The sequence below is a fragment of the Camelus dromedarius genome, chromosome 6 (genome assembly GCF_036321535.1).
Source record: "Camelus dromedarius isolate mCamDro1 chromosome 6, mCamDro1.pat, whole genome shotgun sequence".
Classification (NCBI taxonomy): domain Eukaryota; kingdom Metazoa; phylum Chordata; class Mammalia; order Artiodactyla; family Camelidae; genus Camelus; species Camelus dromedarius.
The window spans coordinates 18609837-18630342 of NC_087441.1; the positions used below are offsets into that span (position 1 = coordinate 18609837).

General features: G+C 33.9%; 1 protein-coding gene across 12 annotated transcripts in view; it reads right to left on the reverse strand.

The window, feature by feature from the left end:
* The window catches only part of UTRN (utrophin), a 457624-nt gene that overhangs the window by 267193 nt on the left and 169925 nt on the right, over positions 1-20506 (reverse strand). For all 12 annotated transcript variants that reach the window (XM_064486618.1, XM_064486616.1, XM_010983720.3 and 9 more), the window contains 8 exons: positions 18354-18524; positions 13855-14034; positions 11622-11750; positions 9248-9418; positions 8435-8596; positions 7903-8040; positions 3371-3559; positions 2329-2501 (listed from right to left, as the gene is read on the reverse strand). In XM_064486618.1, the coding sequence (XP_064342688.1) occupies positions 2329-2501; positions 3371-3559; positions 7903-8040; positions 8435-8596; positions 9248-9418; positions 11622-11750; positions 13855-14034; positions 18354-18524 (1313 nt within the window). The remainder of the gene's footprint in view (positions 1-2328; positions 2502-3370; positions 3560-7902; positions 8041-8434; positions 8597-9247; positions 9419-11621; positions 11751-13854; positions 14035-18353; positions 18525-20506) is intronic.

The window sequence follows — 20506 nt, forward strand, 5'->3', positions numbered from 1 at the left end:
TTGTAAAAATATGCAATAACTAAATGGCAAACACAAGTTCTGATTTTTGAGATGGTACAGTAATGAATAGAAAATGTTGCTAGAAAGGCTGCTCCAAATATCTAAAGACTTTGAGAATACAAACATTAAACTTAGTAAAGATCATTATCATCATAACAGAACATAAATTTCAAATAAATCTAAGTAGCACAGCTATGTAGTTTGTGAAAAAAAAAAAAGAGAGAGAAAGAGAATGAGAGAAAGAAAGAAATCCATGTTTAGGCCTCCCATCTCAAAAAGCCATCACCTCCTCTCTAATCCAGCTAGCTCGTACGGGCAGCAGGAATCATGAAGGGCTATGGACTTCCAGCGTCAAAGGACTCAAAGTTCAAGTCTTACCCTATCTTTGGTTTGGATTTGAACTAGAAACATGTTAATGTTAAGTTTGCTCTCTCTAATATTCCAACTTGTTAGCTTTCCTCTCAAACTCATCTCACCATGTGTGTTACCGTCTCTGACAATGTTACCATCACCTACCTAACGTTCTCAAGACAAAGACTTGGGGCTCATTTTTCACTCCTCTCTCTTCCTTACTCCAGCATCCTATCAATCACCACATTCTACTGATTCAACTATTTAATTCTCAAAATTTCCTCTTAGTCTCCACTTCCATAGCCACTTTCTTAATCAAGTTATATCATCATGTGACAAGCACAGACGGGTCTCCTAGCTCTCAGTCTAGTTCTCTACCAATCCATTCTGCAACTGGCACACTGTCCACACTGCCATCCCCTTGGCAGTGGTTCCCTATTGTTTTCGGAGTGAAATACAAACTAATCAACCTGATGTACAAGGTCCATCCAAGATGTTCTCTTTAGATCTTTCTGGTTTCATCTCTCTGCTATGAGTTCCAGTTCTACAGAACTATTTACATGTCCTGCAAAGCATTGCACTTTCTCTTATCTGTGACCTTATGCAATGTTGTGTTCACTCTACTCCTTCATGTGACTAACTTTACAATTTCTCTTGGATATGACTCCTGAGGCAAAGGCATCAAACTAGAAAGCTTTTGCACAGCAAAGAAAACCATCAACAAAATGAAAAAGCAGCCTACTAACTGAGAGAAGATATTTGCAAATGGTATGTCTGATAATGGGTTAATATTCAAAATATATTAAGAATTCACAGATATTAATATCAAAATAACAATCCAGTTAAAACATGGACAGAGGACCTAAACAGACATTTCTCCAAAGAACATACACTAAAGTCCAACAGGTACATGAAAAGATGATCAACATCACTAATCGTTAGGGAAATGCAAATTGAAACCACAATGAGATATCACCTCACACCTGTTAGAATGACCATCATCAAAAAGACAAAAGATAACAAGTGCTGGTATGGATGTGGAGAAAAGGGAACCTTTATAACACTGCTGGGGAGAATGTAAATTGGTACAAACATTATGAAAAACAGTGTGGCATTTCCTCAAAAAATTAAAAATAGAACTATCCAATGATCCAGCAATTCCGCCTCTAGGAATAAATTCAAGGGAAATGAAAACACTAGCTCGAAAAGACATCTGCACCCTTATGTCCACAGCAGCTTTCTTTACAGTAGCCAAGATACGGAAGCAACCTAAATGTCCATCAACAGATGACTGGATAAAGAAGATTTTAAATATATGTATATATATATATTTAATCTCACAGATACAGAGAACAAACTAGTGATTGCCAGAGGGAGAGGATAGGAGGATGGGTGAAACACATGTATAAGGATTAAGAAATACAAATTATAATTATAATATCATAAACAGCAAGGTTCTACTGTAGAGCACAGGGAACTATATTCAATAGCTTGTAATAACCTATCCTATAGTGAAAAAGAATATATATCTATATAACTGCATCACTATGCTGTATACCAGAAACTAACACAACATTGTAAATCAACTATACTGCAATAAAAAAAAAGCCACAGGGATGTAATATACAGCACAGCAAGTAGTCAATAATATTATAATAACTTTGTATGGTGCATAATGTGTAAAAATATTGAATCACTATGTTGTCCACCTGAAACTAATATAATATTGTAAGTCAACTATACTCCAATAAAGATAAACATATAAAAGTGCTTCCTTTAATTATTAAGATATTAATACAGTATGTGACAAATGATGATCTATGTATGATCTGATTCCTCTTTAAGGAACTACATTCATCAAAATTTATTAAATAGGGCCTATTACAAAGATGTGAAACATATTCTCATTAATCTTAATGTACATTTGAACTTATAGGTCTTTTTAAAAAATTAAATATTAATTTAATTTACACATACCCCTTACGATCATTGTACAGTCGATTAATTCTGTCCCATTTTGCATTCAACTGAGTAAGTGTATCCCTGATCTGAATGGCTTCGGGTCCAGAAGCTTCAAGGATAACATCTGGTTGTTTTTCATGAATGACCGCAATCTGCTCTCCGAGTTTGTCCAGTTGGTCTTTGATATTCTACGAATATATCATCATACATTAAGAAAACCAAGCAAAGAGATAGAAGAATGGAATCACAGGAGACCAAAAATTTATACTGAATAACAGCTATTTAAAAATAATGAGACATCATAAGTGTTGCTTATCAAAATTGGAAACTTAAAAAAAAATAATACCCTGTATTGGCCAAAGTGTGAAGAATGCTACATAATATCCCAATGATGGGAAAAAAATCCTCAGAGATCATCAAAGTGGCATTTGTACAATAAAAAAACTTCAATACCATTCTCTAAAGGTAATGAAGTGTTTGAAGCTAGAATTATTCATATTTTCAAATACCTAATAATGCTAATTTAAGTGATAGAAATAAACTATCAAACCTATCAACTCTACCAGCAATTTTACTGTGTCATGACACTTAAGTGCAATCAAATCATAAGGAAGAGTCTTCATGATATTAAATAGTTTTGTGAATTAACTAAAAACTTCCAGATCCATAATTAAGTTACAATCAACATGCCAATCCATACACAACCACTAGCCAATCTTAAATTGCGCTAAGTGGCAAGATAAATGCTGACATTTTATATCAGCTGACAAGCGTATAAGAAAAAAATATGGTTTGTATATATATTTGATTTTTAAAAGTCTGTTATGTTGCAAAGAATTAATAACTGAGCATGCTTAAAAATCCATACCTAAAATATTAAAATTTTTGACAGTATTTCACTGGTAAACATAGGAAAGGTTTATTTTTCATACATATTATTAATTCCTTGGCACATATTTAAAAGGTTACAGATCATCTAGGTAGGCACAATAACAAAGTCCTTGCTTTATTTCTGTATTAAACTGCAGCTATTCAAATGCACTGCCTGGATATTTACCTTCAGAGAATCTTCCTGAAAAGAGAAGTCTTCATAGACAACGGAGCTTAGCTCTGGAGTATTAAGTGATAATTCAACATCATCCATGGAAAGTAAAACTTTGCTAATTTCAACCAGATAATCTGTGGGGAGAGGTGGCGATCTAATTCCAGAAGCAAGTTGACTTGTTTTCTGTTGAATAGGGATTGCCTGTAAACACATAATAATAATTAATAATAATAATAATAATAATAATAATAATAGTAACAACAATAACAACAACACACACATCTCTTAAAATATCCCCGCAATGAATAGTAACAAATTAAAAAAAAAAACCACAACACTATTTTATGGAGCAGTTTAATACCATGAGCAAAGAAATTTTTCTTAACTTTTAATTTTTTAAATTTATTCTGCATTGCTATAGAAATCCTTAACAATCTCCATTCTAATTTTCATCTATAGCCCACCGTTAAAAGGCTTAAATAAGCTGTTAATCCTTGAAAGGTTTTCCTTTAAGACTTATGCCACTTAAACTCATTTAGCAAACAGGATATGTACATAGTGACTCCTTTCCTGAGTTACTGAAGAAATATATGCTGCAAATCATAAAGTTCTGTATGAAGAAAAAATTTAATACCATTATTATTATTTCACCCATTTTTTTAAATCTCACAATGAAACACTTTTGGGCTTTACTGCTGAAAAAATAAATACGTGAAACATGCATTTGTAACATAACACAACAAATGCAAGGGGGATTTTAATTAATTAAAATAGTTAAAATAATATTCAGGCAATTCAGTATATAGTCTTAACCTTTGAGAGTATTACAAAACATGAATGTCCTACGTAAGACAATAGGTCTACCATGATAAATTCAGACAGAATCTAAGCTAGATGGACAACTTATTTACCCTAGTGTAGTATTTTCTGTATCCTCTAATCAGAGCTTGCTAAACAATAAAGTGCTCTCTGGGATGGGCCCCTTGCTCCTCAGGACTTCAAGTCCTTTACTCCTTGATGACTACCATTTAATAATTGCTTTTGGACTTGCAAATGTCCAAAGTGCATCTGCTCATGAATTAAGGTAGTTTCCTTGACACTTTCACCATATTCCTCTATTGAACTTCTGAAAAATGATATTCCTCTGTAAATTCAAAGATGATAGTAAAAATGATCATAGCGACATGATCACTGGGTTAGTGACCCTGAAAATGACTACAATTCCTAAATGAAACCAATGCCCAAGGCTAAGATCACTGAGTGAATAATATAGTGTTCAATTTAGAGGTCTGTAGTTATTTGTCTCCTAGAATTTGATAAACTACTATTTTCACCAATTGCTGGGCAGTCCTGGATAGCCAGGGCAGAAGTAATCCTGTTGACTTTCTGACTTTATCCACAGATTTGTTTATACTTGACATTAATATTAATGTTATTATCCTAATGCTACACATTCAGATTTTATCCAGAAAATATTTCCAGGTTACCTATATGTCTAAGAAGTCAAATTATGTATTTTAAGCAAATATAAAAGAATGTTGAAATAATGTGTGCATCTAGGAACCAGTTTTAACAAAAAGATTTGAAATACTCTTTAATAAAGAAAAAATATTTAATTTTTTTCAGATTTTAATATTTAAATAGTTCAATTTTTTGGCAGACCACAAAAAGAGGCTCAATGTTCCTCTTCCTAATTTTAAGGAAAAAGACAAAGACAAAAGGAAAAGTATTTATAGGTGGAGTAATCATGTCAAAGGACTAAAATAAGAAACTGGCACCTGTTCTCCTGCTTGGCTTTCTCATCTACTACCTAACCAGTGTCTTTGTTCAGTGAGCCTGTTTTCCCAAGACCGAAAAGAACTCCAGTTCTCCAGCTATTGGATATGTGCTAGGACTTTCAACTTTGTAGTATCTTCCTCATTAACATCACTGAACATCACACACTAGATTTTTTTTTTAATCTGCTCTCTAGAATAATTGGTGAGAGCCACTTTTATACCTTAACAACCACTATAAGGCAGGAATCTTACACTGCTGCTTCAGGTAGACAACAGATTGTCATTCTGCAAGGTCACATGTATCCAAGTCTTTAGGGTGAACTAGGGAGATCATTAGGTATTGTAAATAGAAAGTTCCAATTTTTTTTTAAATCCTGTTCATTAATACTGTCTTTTTCTATTCAGACTATAAGTACAATCCAGGATTTTCTGAGCCTTCATACCTTGCAGAAGCAGCAAGGCCATTCAAGATTCAAATATGCACTTTCTATATTCCCAAAATAGATTTTATCTCAAGAGAGTGATCAATCAAAATGCCCTAGGAGAAAAAAAAATGTCCTAGAGATCTGACCCAGACTTCATTTCTGGATAATTTTATTTTTAGACACAAAAATACAAATACACTACACGGTAGTACTAAAAATTGGACAATGTTACCTGATGCAGCTCATGTCAGACAGCAACCTAAATTCCAAATAGATTAAAAATTGATTTTAAATGAACCCTATAAAAATTTTCTAAGTTCTGTTTTTATCAAGCCATAGGGAAAACCTGGAACTAAACAGAACTGAATATTCATCAACTCTCTGGAGGATAAAGACTTTTAAAAAAAAATCACAAAGGAAAAACCTAGTCATGTGTCGTGAAACAAAAATTTTGAATGGTTGTGTATTAAAGGCAAAGTAATTAGAAAGTAAAAATTAGTAAGATGATACTTTTCATAGCAAATATGACAAGAGGTTAATATCTTTATTTTATGAAGAGCTTGCACATGTTTTAAAAATAGTAATACTCCAGTAGACAAATCAGAAAAGATCATTCAACATGTATTTCAAGTAAGAAAATGAGTTCTTTTTTGTTAACTTAAATAAGTTGAATATTTTTTAAGACGCCACCTATATGACTTTGTAGGGGAAACCATGTGCAAGGCAGTCCACGAGAAGGAAAATGGTACACGCGAGTCCCTCGGTTCCCTCAGGGGAGACTCTGGGGGTTCTTGACCTGAGGAATTATTTACATGGTAAACAAGGGCCGTAAGAGTAGGAGGCACTGAGGATGAGTTTGATCTTGACTCAGACAAATTAAATGTCCTTTCCCTAACCTAAACTAGGGACTTTGATTATGATGTGTCAATGCAGGTTCCTCAGTTGTAACAAATACACCTCTCTGGCGTGGGATGTTGCTATTGCAGGCGGCTGTGTGTGTTGGGGGTGGGAGGCAGAGGGCATGTGGGAGCTCTTTGCTATGCACCTAAAGCTGCTCTAAAAAATAGTTTATTTCTAAAAAACAAAAAGGGCAACAACAACAACAAAATTTAATGTCCCTTCTCAACTGTCTTAGCAGATTCCAGAGGTGCTAAGGCACCAGTGTGTTGGGAAAAGTTAGAGAAAACCAGCACAGCTGTAGTACAAGGTGAATGACAGTGAATCAAAGCGGTAGCAGAAGGTCAAACCAGAGCTTCTGTACATCATTATAGTGACAAACCTTGCACTTAAAGCTTTTTCTGCATTTTGCAATATTTTCCTGAACAGGTTCTTAGGCAAAGGAATCGCCCATGACTTTGGGGAAAATAATTCTGAGAAAAATACAGAAGATGAGCAGGAGTTAAGAAAAACTGGACTTAAAACCAGCTTGGGCATAACTAATGGGTAAAAATCCTAAGAGTGTGAATTATGGAAAGGACAGTAGACTCAGTTAAGCTCAGTCACTTTCCCAGGGTCATAGCACAAGTAACTGGTAGAGCTGTATCTAGCTTCAGGTTCAGATCTGTATCTTACTTCATTCCGACCTAATGGTTTCAATCCTCACTCAGTGTGGTGTGAGGAACAAAGTATGTGAGGAGCAGGAAATGACTGAGAAGATTTTGAGGTGTCCACCTTGAGAATGAGTAGTTTTTAAAGCACTCAACTAAGTAGACAACAGGTTGGAGGGAGGGGGAGGGGCAAGTTCTGCATGGGACCTGTTGCAAGGCTGCAGTACAAACAGATAAAGACATTCAATAGAGAGCAAGCTGAGAAACTGAGATCTTTTATTAGATTCCAACATCATCACCTAAAACTGGTTCCCGGAGGATTACCAAAGAGCAGACCTCTGGGGAACACCAGCACATGTACACTGCAGCTGTGAAGATAGCCATTGAAAAGGAAGCTGGCAGCGAATCTTTTCTAGAAATTAAATCATATTTTATCGAGTTCATAAATTTAATTATTTGTAAACTAGAAGAAATTTTTTGACATGGTCAAGACCTCCACACATAAAACACAGAACTGAAGGAGGAAGTCACTCTCCGAAGGGATAGATCCCTTGCAGGTTTAATATATTACCAGAAATCTAAAAGAGATATCCAATAATAAAGTGTTATGTTTCTATTTTCTTTGAGTCTTGCCTCATCCAAAAACATAAACATATCTAGCAATACACACTAGAAAGAAGGAGATACCATTCCAACTGGTTTGTTTTGAGATGTCACTGAATGCAACATCAAACATCTGAATGGCAAGAGCTAAAAAAGTTATTTAAGTGGAACAGACTCCCCCATGACGATACCTTAGTTTTGTTGTATCTTGTGTGCAAAAGTAGTAACTGCAAACGGATTTTTTCTTTTTTATTATCTTCCATGGGTTGATGTAACATTTGTTCTCCCCTTTGTAAAACTTCCTCAATCTGGGCTCTCTCCTCATCCACCTAAATGTTCAAAAGATAAAAATTACTCAAAAGAAAAATGCACAGGGTCCCAAGTAGAACGAACCTACAAAGTCTAGTATAAGTCAACATATGTTCATCTGAAAGATATACAACAAAAATCTGTTTTTCTTGAAATATTTCACATACGAAGTTAAAATAGCTCATAAAGAATGATAGTTTAGCAGAAGTTAAATAGCACTAAGATAACACTACCTTTACTTTATTTCTTTTTAAGCATTACATAAGTCATGTGGCATTTAAATCTGTTTAAATCACATTTAAATCTGTTCTCTCACGACTGGTAGACATTTGGGTAAACATCATTCACATAAAAATACAATTAACAGAGAAGAAAAATGAGAACATCATGGTTTTGAACAAATCTTGAACCAACCTTTTCATCTTCATCACTGGATTCCATGCGTTTTTCCGTAACTTTTAACATATTTTCTATGTCATTTTCTAATTTCTCCAAATCAGAGAAAGGCACACCAGTTTCAAATACTTCAGTGGTGACCAGACATTGGTATGATAATGGTTCCTGGCCAATCAGTAACTGTAGAAGGAAACGTGTTTTGAAAAGATATTCTTAACTCGACCTTCAGCCATTAATCAGTATCAAGAAAGGAACTAGCATTTATTTGAATTGACTTTAATTTCATTCATTCACACAGCAGTGATTTTACCAACTTGGGTTTCTCTGTCTCGTGCATTACTCTTTTACATTTGTAGGAAAAATTAGATCTGCTGAAAAGAATAAATGAGTTTAGGTCAGAAGGTAAGGATGTAAAGTCAAGACTAAGGAAGACAAAAGTTAAAGCAAGATTTTCATTTGTTTTCTTTAAGTTGCAAATAACTTAAGTATATTCATAGGCTATGAAAGATAGTTTGGCCATTACATCAAATACTTCAGAATAAAACAAAGTTAGAAAATATTTACTTCCTGCTAAAAGGAGGCTCCTTCCTCTTAGATAATTTCAATACTTTGAAACCTTTTCTCAAATGGGTTATTACTTCAATATTAATTTCTTACTTTCTCTCCCTTCACATGCACAATCACAAATAAGTAAGAACAAACGCTCCAATCAAAGGAAAGTAATAAAATCATTTTAATTAAAAAATATTGATATCTGTATCATATAATTATCTATCATTTCAATACATACCTGCAAGAAAAATAGTTTTATATAAAAATATAATGACTTACTTTGGCACTTTTGATGTGCTGAGAGACCTTTTCAAAGTTTCTATTCAGTTCAGCTAATTTTGGTTCTACAAGCTCCCTGCTTGAGCCTCCACGTGCATTCATCAAAACGACAGCTTGATCACGGACATTTTCAACTTGGAGGTTGGCGTCATCCAGCTCAGAGAGTAAACGCTAATTGAAAGAAAATACAAAACTATCATATAGGAAAAATCAAAACCAAACATGGGTACAAGGCTAACTCTGAGGCAAAGGTGGTTTAAATAAACATCTGAGATTCCTAGTAAGAGATTTCAGTACAATCAGTCTTAATAAGAGCTGTTCATATTTTAAGACACATTCATGTGACATGGGAAGCACTTCAGATTACAACTGGTTTGGATAAAACTTTGTTTTATGATTGAAAAGTGTATAAGATTTCTTGTGTCATTCTCCAACCATTTTATTCTGAGTTGTGAAGCTTCTCGAGACTGAATAAAAGCATAGGTGGTAAGGAGCAGACTGTGACTTCTTTCTCCCTCTAGAAATACTATTTACCACTATCCCTCTTTCTGTGGTGAAGGTGAACTGATTTGGAAGTTAGTTGAATATTATCATTTGGTTTTTAACGGAAACGTAAAACAATGTGCTGCAGTTACCTCAAGCTAATTTCACAACTGTCATTAAATTCATTCTCAGGGCTAAGAAAGGAATGCAAATACTTGTCTTAATTTCTACTTCATTGATAAGTTTTTGAAGAATGTTGCAATTCTCTCGAGTATGGCTGCAAGAAGACTTTGAATGAAGTCTTAAACATAAGCTAGCTCATCTATATGCATCCTTACATTCTGCAGATGTTTTCCTGGTGACTTACGAAAGTAAATGATCCAGCAACACACGCAACTAGCTAATACATGGAGCCTACCATGCTGTTATGAAGAATTTGTGCTTACTTGATATGGTGGATGAGAGAAAATACGTAGTTTGAGGAAGAAGTTTTTAAACAGTGTCTATAGATAAAAACAGGAGAATGTCTGCTTAACTATGGAGTTTTTAGAACTTGTTCTCTTGCATCTAAATCTGATCATAATGAAAATATATTTTTTTTAAAAACCATTGCTTGTCTCAAATGTCTCTAGTTGTGCAGTGATTCCTGAAATTCTCTTTAAGAAAAATCAAGTAGAAAGACATAAACACTTTGTAACTAAGGCTCGGCTTTTATGAAAAATTGTATAAAGGTTTTGTTAAAAGGATTTAATAAACTCACTAAAAGTGTAATCAAGGAAAAGAGGAAAATATGGTGAGTAAATGAAACTACCTCATTCTTTAGAAGGTTTTGTAGAAGCACAATTAAATATTCTAAAATGGCTTTGTTACATATGAACCATCTGGTGTGAAAGAACTCTATATTGGTAATGTCTAAAGGACCTGGAATAAACGTATTTCGCTGGCAGCAGACACATTCTTTATTGTTTGCATGTTCCTCATCAAATCTTTAATGATGCACTGTTTCTGTCATCAATAAACAACTTAAAGGGAAAAAAAGATTCGTTCAATGATGTCTGCAAAATACTGAGAAAGTACGTTTGTAACCTCGAATTTAACTGCAGTTCATCCACGCCCAAGATGACAGAGGGTTCAAAGGAAGGACTGGTGGGGCCTGAGTGGTATACAGAAAAGATTCCCAAAAAGGAATTCTTAAAAGCTGGGTTTGATCTGCAACTGTGAAACTAAATGTAGAAACACAGGAATGAGTAAGGGGTACCTCAGCATTTCGCTGAAACTGGAGCCCCTGAGACAATTTTTTTTTTTTTTGCTGAACGCCACTGAGTCAGGGTATCAGGAGGCCGAGCAAAGTTAAGAAGTCTGCCAGACACAGTGCTTCTGAAAAAGTGTACTATTTTCCTCAAAGAGCTGATTCCTCTGAAAAGATGGGAATATGCAACAAGAAATGAAAGCCAGATACTCATTCTAAAGTCAGTTTGACTTTTGACTTTGTATGTTGCTACAAAATTTTGCAAGTCATTAAAAAAATAACTAAGAATGACCTTTTGCTGTTAACTAATGACCCAGCATTTAACATTTTGTCTTATGTGACAAAATGAAGAGGTGTTTTTTTTTAATTTTTATAGCTTATTAATTACAATGGAAAACATTTCTTTACAATTCCATAATATGTTTTAGATGCTAATTCTTACATAAAAGGAATGAAACAAAAGATAAACTAAGAAAAAACAAAAAACAAAGACTCATTCAGTTTATCCCACCAAAATAAAAGCTAATTAATCTACCACACAGGAAGCATGTGTGCACAGGTAACTTGGAGTGCTCCACGACAGAAAGACTACAGCACAGCCTTCCATTCCCAGAAGTGTTACTAATTCTCTACGTTTGCTACCTTCACAATTTCTTCCCGTTTACTTGCTGGTTTTTTTTCAATCTCATCCAACAGAGCTTCAGCTTGATAAAGCCAGGTGCTTATGTGAGCAACATTTCCATCAAATATTTCCAACTGGTTCTGATGGTTCTAGAAAGGAATTAATAAAATGCTGATGCAATCTTAAGAAATATTTAAGGTGATAATCTTAGAAGACGTTTAAAAGACCTTCAAAGAGCTAACTGTATGCTGAATTTCAAGAATTTCCGCCTTCCTGCAAAGCTCTTCCTCAATGAATAAATCTCCGTCCTAAAAATGCACAGCTATGGTTGAGCACTTTTTAAATTTAATTTAGACCTCAAAACAATAAAAAGTTGAAGAAGAGTAAAAGGTGAAGGTATGTTTTCTAATTTCATTTTGTTTTAGTCCCTATTCCTCATTCTTATATTACAAATAATCTCATTTGCCCTGACTTGATCATATTTGTTAAAGACTCATTTAGGGAAGTGATAATATAAAAGAATAATTAAAATATGGTTGAGTAAGACTCTGGCCGCTCAAAGGACTGTACGCGCTTAGAGACAGGACCTGTGTCTTTAAACCTCAGTAACATCACCACTTCATATTACAGCTGACACAGACCTCAGTGTTATTTCCTAAAGCAAGACATGAAACGTGATTGAGAGAATAAATTTGAAAGCAGAAGCAAACAGTTAAGCTGATTAAAACTACGCAAAATTGTTAAGGCAAGAATTTAGAACTTGATCGAAAAGAGTGGGGGAGCCTTACGATGAAATCAGCAACTTTTAGGAATTATATTTTATATGAAGAAAACTAGAAAAAACTTAGAAGAAAAGTGCTTAAAAACAAGGAAACAAATTATTAATCTATAATATAGAAAAAATCATTGAAAAAAGAAAAAGATAACTAATAAACGACATGAGGAAAGTTTTGACAGTGGTCTGGATTTTGACTAAGAACTGATAGACACCAGACATTCACCTCAATGAAGCAGGCAAATCGAATGTTTTAATAAGATTAGAAAGATATTATTTGAAAGGAGAATTTAGAAGGTACAGGCTGAAGAAGATAGAAGTAAGGGTTGTAAGAATGTGGAATAAAACCAGTTATAACAAAAATGAATATACAAAATATTTAATAAACATATTCTATGAGCCAAGAAGTTCACATTTGTTATTTGACATTTAACAACTCTGTTAGATACGTTCTTTTAATCTCATATTCTGTATAGGGAAATTAAAGCCCAGTGACATTAAGTAATTTACCCAGGGTTAGGAAGATAATAATTCATGGATGAACTCTGGATATAAATCTGACAGATCAAGACATAAGCCTACCAACTTCAATGCCCTAACACATTCTGATTGATTTCAGTAAATATTCAAACACACAATAATTTATTTTTCTCTGTTTCTATGCATTACCTAGTAGGAAAAAGTCCTATCTCAGACATGTCAGAACAAATAATAATTTATAGATGAGAACTCTCTTTAAGGGAGGGGAGGGTAAGGTTGCCATACATTCACTGTTAGTAAAAGAGGGACAGAAAACCACTGTGAAATTAAATGATCACTATTTCCATGAAATACTGGTTAACAGTATAGTGGTATAACCAGAGTCTAACAACATATAACATTTAACAATTACTATAATCACCATAATACCTAAAATTGCTTGTTTTAAGTATAGTTAAATGAGAGTCCTACATGTTTTATGTCATATAATCACAAAAACTATATGAGGTAGAAATTATTAGGCCCATTTTACACGAGACAACTGAGACTTAGAGAGCCTATAAGTGACTTGACCAATGTCATCCAGCTACTAGTCAAAATTTCAACCTAGGCCATCAGATGCTAGAACCTGTGCCTTTAACTAATATACTGATATTAGAACATTAAAAATATTATATATACAGTATATGATAGTATGAAAATTAAATACAAAACTGTCATTAAAATGTAACAAATAAGGCACATTTACTAAGATATTAAAGTACATATTTCTATGTGTCTCACAAATGGTTTATTACTTAATAGAGACATTTTGAACCTTTTCTAGTTATTATCTTTTCAAAGGAAAAGATAAAATGTAGTCTAATGAAATTAATTTACAAGCAAAACAGAATTGTGACACACAGAAAAGAGGAGTTGGAATTCTAGCCAAAGCTGTGTTCATTTTTTAAAAATTAAAGGACAGAAGATCTCATCACTCAATTTTTCCTGAAACATACCATCAAAGTATTGCACCAATCCTCGGTCCAGGTGCGAACTCGGCTCCACCCGGCGTTAAGGACACAGAGCTTCTCTTCTAAAACAGGCTCACTGCCCTCGATCAGGTTCTGGAGGGCAGCACTACTCTCTGTGACGGTGTTTAATTCAGCTTTTCTCTTTTCCAAATCCTTCAGAACATTCTAGAAAACAAAAATTCCAGGACCCACTTGATCTTTCAGAACATTATAAAAGGTTATGCAATCTTTATTTTGTTTTCTTCCACGGTCATGACTCCCTAGATAACTTACAATATGTCAAAGGTTCACAAAATTCCTTAACTTATTAACATTAGATGTTTTAAGTTTCTTACAAAACTTATAATATTTAACTATGCAAATACCAAAGAACGTAACAAATTTAGATGTGGAAAAGGTAATTACTTCATTTACTTTAAGTATGAATTTCATTTATTACACACCAACACCAATTATCTTCATCACAACTCTAGATGTAAAGAATCTATTTCATTTTCAGGAACTACAAGCTGGCAAAGCAGGACTATCCCAGAACTCACAATTCTAAAACATTCATAATGAATTTATCTCCTTGACTACTACAGGAAACTACTGATGTACACTATATGTACTTGCAAGACAAAATCCTGTAACTAGGTGACATGACAGATAGTCTGTTTATAAACATCACCAAGAAGTACGTCATTTTAAGTAAACCATAGGAAAACTGCACGTCTAAGCTTCGGTTTCACAATTGTCATAATATGTAAAGATAATACTCAGGATGGTAGTCTGATAACTTGATTCTCCACATTCAAAAGTCTGACCAGGCAAGGTATGCATCCAGAGCTTTGTAAAAAGAATGCTGGGTTCCAAAATTAGAACTACAAAGTTCTTTCAATCAAAAAGTAACAAGCACATATCTACCCTACTGCTGTTGCCCCTTTTTAGAACAAAACTTAAGCAAATAATTTCAAGAAACTCAAGACTATATTTAATCTCACATCATTAAATCACATTTTGAAAGGCATAAAAATTGCAAGTTCACAAGTGAGTCAAGATGTAAAGACTCATTTGGTCATGTCAATTTCTGGTGTATGTATAAAGGCACTGAAATATTTCTCTCAAGTGGTCTTCTTCAAAAAGGAGGGGAAAAAAAATCCAGAATACCCACAACCATGCTCTCTGCAGTTAATAACTTTCTGCATTCCTTCAGTGGCTATGTACTGATTGACTACAGTAGTCTTTAGGAACTATAAGAAATAATTAACTACAAGTAGTTAAATTTAAACAGTATACACACTATCTACGCTAACAGACTTTATCGTAAAGAAAATGCTACATTAAAAAATAATGATTTTTAAGCTATGGAATAAAAACCATAAAATGCAAATGCTTTTTAAATTTTGTATTGAAAATAATTTTACATATTTTAAAGCACAAATACATTAAAATGTGAAATATGTACGTTGTTGAAGTCTGAAAACACAATGTTGAAAAAATGGATCATTATGTCACATACTGATGGTTCATTTAGTTTACTCTAGTGAAGGGAATGTGCTGTGAATTTGTGATTCGTATATACTATCTTCATTATTTCAAATCTGAAGTCAGATTAAATGGGAATTTAAGAGGGAATAGTTCCAGAAGAAACAAACTTATCATTACTTACTGTCTTTACCTTAAAAAATGATGAGAATCGACTGAAAAACTAATTGAATTTATGCAAGTGCATAATGACAGATGATTAAAAATTAAATATGCAAAAACCAATATTACCTATGTACTAGCTCTAAGAAATTAGTTTAAAAAAGGAAAAGCATACTTTTTACATATCAATAAAATAAATATGTAGGAATAAACTTTTTTGCATATATGCATAATGTTTACAAAGCAAAAAACAAAGCATTATATAGGGATGTAAGGGAATCTGGTGGGGGGAGGGTGGGAATGAGACATTCCATGTTACTAAAAAGACTTAATATAACAAAGATATAAAAGACCTCAAAATAAATTTATAAATTTAAGGAAATTCAAATAAAACTTTCTAACAGAATTTTGCTAAGAATTTGAGGGTAATAATCCTATAGTTCATATGAGTATATACAAAAGAAGAAACATAAAGATGGAGAATTCTGTCTTTACACGTTAAAATATAAAGCCACACAGTTAAACAGTTAAATACTTCAGAGGGCCAGATCAGTGAAGCAGAAAACAAAGAAAAGTAACAGCAAAAAGAATATATGAATTTAGCATGTCAAATCAGAGGGGAGAGGATTACTCAAAAAATAGTGCTGAGATAATTGGTCAACTATTTGGGAAAAAAGGTTAGACCCTTACCTCATGATATACACCAAACTAAATTCCAGAAGGATTAAAGCATTAAAGGTAAAAAGATGAAACTATAAAAGAGCTAGAAGGAAATATAAGTAAATCATTACATAACTTTAGAGTAGAGTTGGTCTTTCTAAGCATTAAAGGCAGAAATTATTAAGAAAAAAAGATTTCATTCTTTAAAACATGTATAATAACAGTGTTTAAAAAATACAGAAGAGAAAGGAAACTACAGCAGCAAAAAAAATAAAAAGCACCATTAGACAACACACTAAGCATTAATCATTGTAACAGGTAAAGATCTCTAAATAAAAGACCATATTCGTGATAGAAGCTACAAATGGCCTATAAACTAATGAAAAACGTTTTAATTAAATACCCAAAACATATTTGCCTACCGTTGTCAAAAGTGTAGTTAAAGCAAGCAAGTAGGAATTCTCACTCACAGGTGCTGGGTACAACATTTCTGAAGGACAATTTCGTAATAGGCATAAGATTTTAAAATGGATATATCCCTTGACTCAAAATTTTTAGGGCTAAGAATTTATCCTCAGGAAATAATTATGAATGTATACTATGATTTGGCTACAAGTATATTCATCACAGCACTTTTTACAATAATAAAAATTGGTAATGGAACATGAATGGAGGAATGAGACAATAAAAAATAAAATATGCAATGAAATACTATTCCTATCTTGAATATGTGACATAAAAACACTTATAGGTAAAGGAAAATGTTGACGATCTAAGGCTTTTTAAAATTTTTTTTATCTATTTGTATTAATTGGGGGTGGTAACTAGGTTTATTTATTTATGTTCAGAGGTAGTACTGGGGATTGAATCCAGGACCTCGTGCATGCTAAGCATGCGCTCTGCCACTTGAACTATATCCTCTCCCCTAAAGATATAAGGCTTTTAAAGAAGTTCATGAAATACTAAACACAATGTAATTCTTTTTTAAATATATGCTTGTGCCTGCATGTCCATATGTGCCTATAAAAAAAACAAACTAATAGGGTATTCTTTGATTATATATGATTTTTGCTCCTGTCTTTTTTTGTGTTATACCATGCAAATCTCACTCAGTTAGGTTATATGACTTACATTACTAATAAGAAAATAATGACTTTCAAAGTGTATTGTACAAAGAAGATAATATTCCCTTGAAAAATTTATATTTACAAAAAAATAAAGTTTGATGCATTCATCCACTGTAACCCAAGAATTCCAGTGTGCTTCATTTCTTTCATACATCACTTTTCACTTCACACAGTCCATGGCATAATTATACTTTTCATGAGCTATTTTCTAAGCTGAGAACAATCTTTCTAGCAACTAATATCTTAACTGTCTTTCAATGGTTATCGCCAAAGAGTGTTCAAATTAAGACAGAGTTGTATCACCCCACGATGTCATAGTACCTCCCCCCTCCCCATAAGCCGACACCTATGGAGGATATCAAAACTGAAACCTGCGGCTTTATATAAAGTTCTGTCATGGTATCGATCACTTATTTTCAGCACTTATCTGTAGTACACATGCTTCTTTCTTAGGAAATAAATTTAGGAAAAGAGAATGCCTTGGTTAAAAAAAAAAACAAAACAACTGCTTTGTGTTTCATTCCATTCTTTGACCACCTCAAAAGAGAGAATCAGCAGATCAGGTCTCTAGTCTCTGTAATTTCAGTGTAACTATAGGGCTAGAGAAAACTCTTGGATCTTTTATTGATTTTTTTGAAAATTCTGTTCCTAAGCACTTTATGCCCCTTAGCTGGCAATAGAAAGATTAGTTACTGGTACAAAAGTTATTATAGAAGAATTAATAAATAAACTCAGCATGATACTGTTAAAGAATGAATCTTCAAAAACTGTCACTGATTCTGAAGGTGGTAATTATGTTTTCAAGGACCACATAGGCATAGTGACTACAAAGGCCTTGTGGATGAGTCACGTGAGTTTAACTCTTTCAGGATCAAGATAAAGATACCTTCTGAAGATAGTTGCTTTGAAAATATTCTTCTTTCTTAGGACAGATGTGGAAAAAATAATGGAAAAAAGAAAAGACTGTATTTAATATGAAATGGAGAGAAACGACATCTACCCAGATTTCCTTGATCAAAATGCCACAGATTACATTAACATCAGTGGTTCATCTGAACTACAACTTACTTTAGCCCAGGAAATTTCTGTATCCAAGTCACCAAGCACACCTCCTGAAGTAGATTTCTGTACCAGTTCAGATTCAGTAAGAGAAAGCCATTCAGAGAGAGAAGCAGCCTCTTTCTTCATTTTCCGAGCCAACTGTGACGCTCTTTCCAGATCCTGCTTTCCCTCTGTCACCTAAAAGAGAGAGAGAGAGAGAGATATGAGCATGAATGGGAGTGAATCAGAACATTAACTAAAGATCCAAATGAATTCATATTTAATCCCCAAGACATACTTAACCCTTATCTCTGGTACCTAGAATCACTCCATTCTTCCATTTCTGCAGAGGGACAATATACTGGAGAGGTTAAGTGTCAGGCAACTCTGGGTTTTAATCTTAGCTCTACCACTTACTTCCTAAGTGACCCCGGAATAGGTATAGCCCTCAAAAGGCCGTTATGAGTTTTAAATGAGAAAAACACACACACAAAGGGCTTGCCTGAGTCCTTGCAGCAAAGTTAAGGAATCAGTGAAAAGTACTTTTTTTTTTATCATTTTGAACAAAAGATGCCTTAAAATCCTCTTAATGAATGATTCTGTTCAAAAAACACACACTTACACACTACATTCTAGCAATGTAAGGGGAAACAGCAAGATTCTTCACAAAGATATGTTTTACAATTAACCACTTAATTTAAAATACAGTAAATAATACATAAACTTCTATTATTATTTTGTTCTTATTGTTGTGGACAGAAAGCAAAATGAACTGAACTGATATCTACCAGGTTCTTAATATAGCTCCAGGATTGTGCGAAGGAACCTTACACATGCTATACAATAAAACCCTGTGGTAGGCACTATCTTTTCCATTTAACAGAACAGGACAGTGATGCTTAAAATGGTTAAGGCTATGCCAGGACAGCAAGGCCATCAGATTGAGCCCGGTCTGACCCTTGACATCACATGCTGGCACTCTCAAACTAAACAACCATTCACAATCTAATGCTGAGTTGACACTTTAAAAGACATCACAACCCAATACCTACATAAAAACATGTTCTTCCTTTCATGTGCACATATATATAGACAATAACATTACCTAAATAGTAGAGCGATAAATGATGTACAGGATGAAATTTTCTCACATGATGTAAAATGATATAAAAATCTTAGCTATAAAGGTCAAATTTCTTAATAAGTAGCATGGGGTTACATTTCTGTTTTTTACTGGTCCCCTAGGTTCAATGTGACTCCTACACACCTCAAGGACTGATTATTATTAAATTCCTTCTTAAAAGTGAGATTTTTTTCCTATGGAGTTTAAGTAAAATTTGTGACTCTAAATTAATAATAACTAATCAATGTAGACCTTAGAAGACAAACACTTACATTAAAAGATATTATATATTCAAGTGATACTTATCTGACTGACTTGCCTAGGCAGCTAAACAGTCATCATAAAACTTACGGCTACCAAAGATTTGTGTACACCAGGAAGGAAATAATTTACAGTTCAACTTATAAGAGTTTACACTCTTCTCAGCCTAATCAATACATTTTAAGATGTACTGAATATTAAATTAGACAACATCAAGTTGTAAACCTTTTACCTAGCCATTTATCCCTGCTCCCTCGTGGATATGCAACCATTTCCTCTCAACAGGATCACTCCCACCAGGTATGAAACATACTCAAGTTGTCTATCTACCTTTCTGTCTGTCTGTCTGTCTGTCTGTCTGTCTGTCTGTCTGTCTGTCTGTCTCTCTCTCTCACACACACCCACACACACGCATACAAATTCCCTACTTTGGCCCCATCTCCCCTAAGGACTTTCCTCTCTCTTACCTTTCCCACACAAATGTTTAAAACCGTATCTCACCTCCCACACATACTTCAAGCCATGACATTGTGGCTTCAACCTCCATCACTCCACAGAAATTATCTTGGCTAAGTTCAGTTATGACCCCAATGGCACCAGATCTAATGGACATTTGTAAGTGGACATCATGTTTAACTTCCAATGATATTCAAAACAGGTGCCCACGCTCATTCTCACAATACCCTCTTCCTCTGGCTTCCCAGACCCAGCACTCTCCTGGTGTGCTACCACTTCTTGCTACTCACTGTAGCTCCATACAGTTGCATAATGTGAGTTTTAAAGATGCACAAGGTGA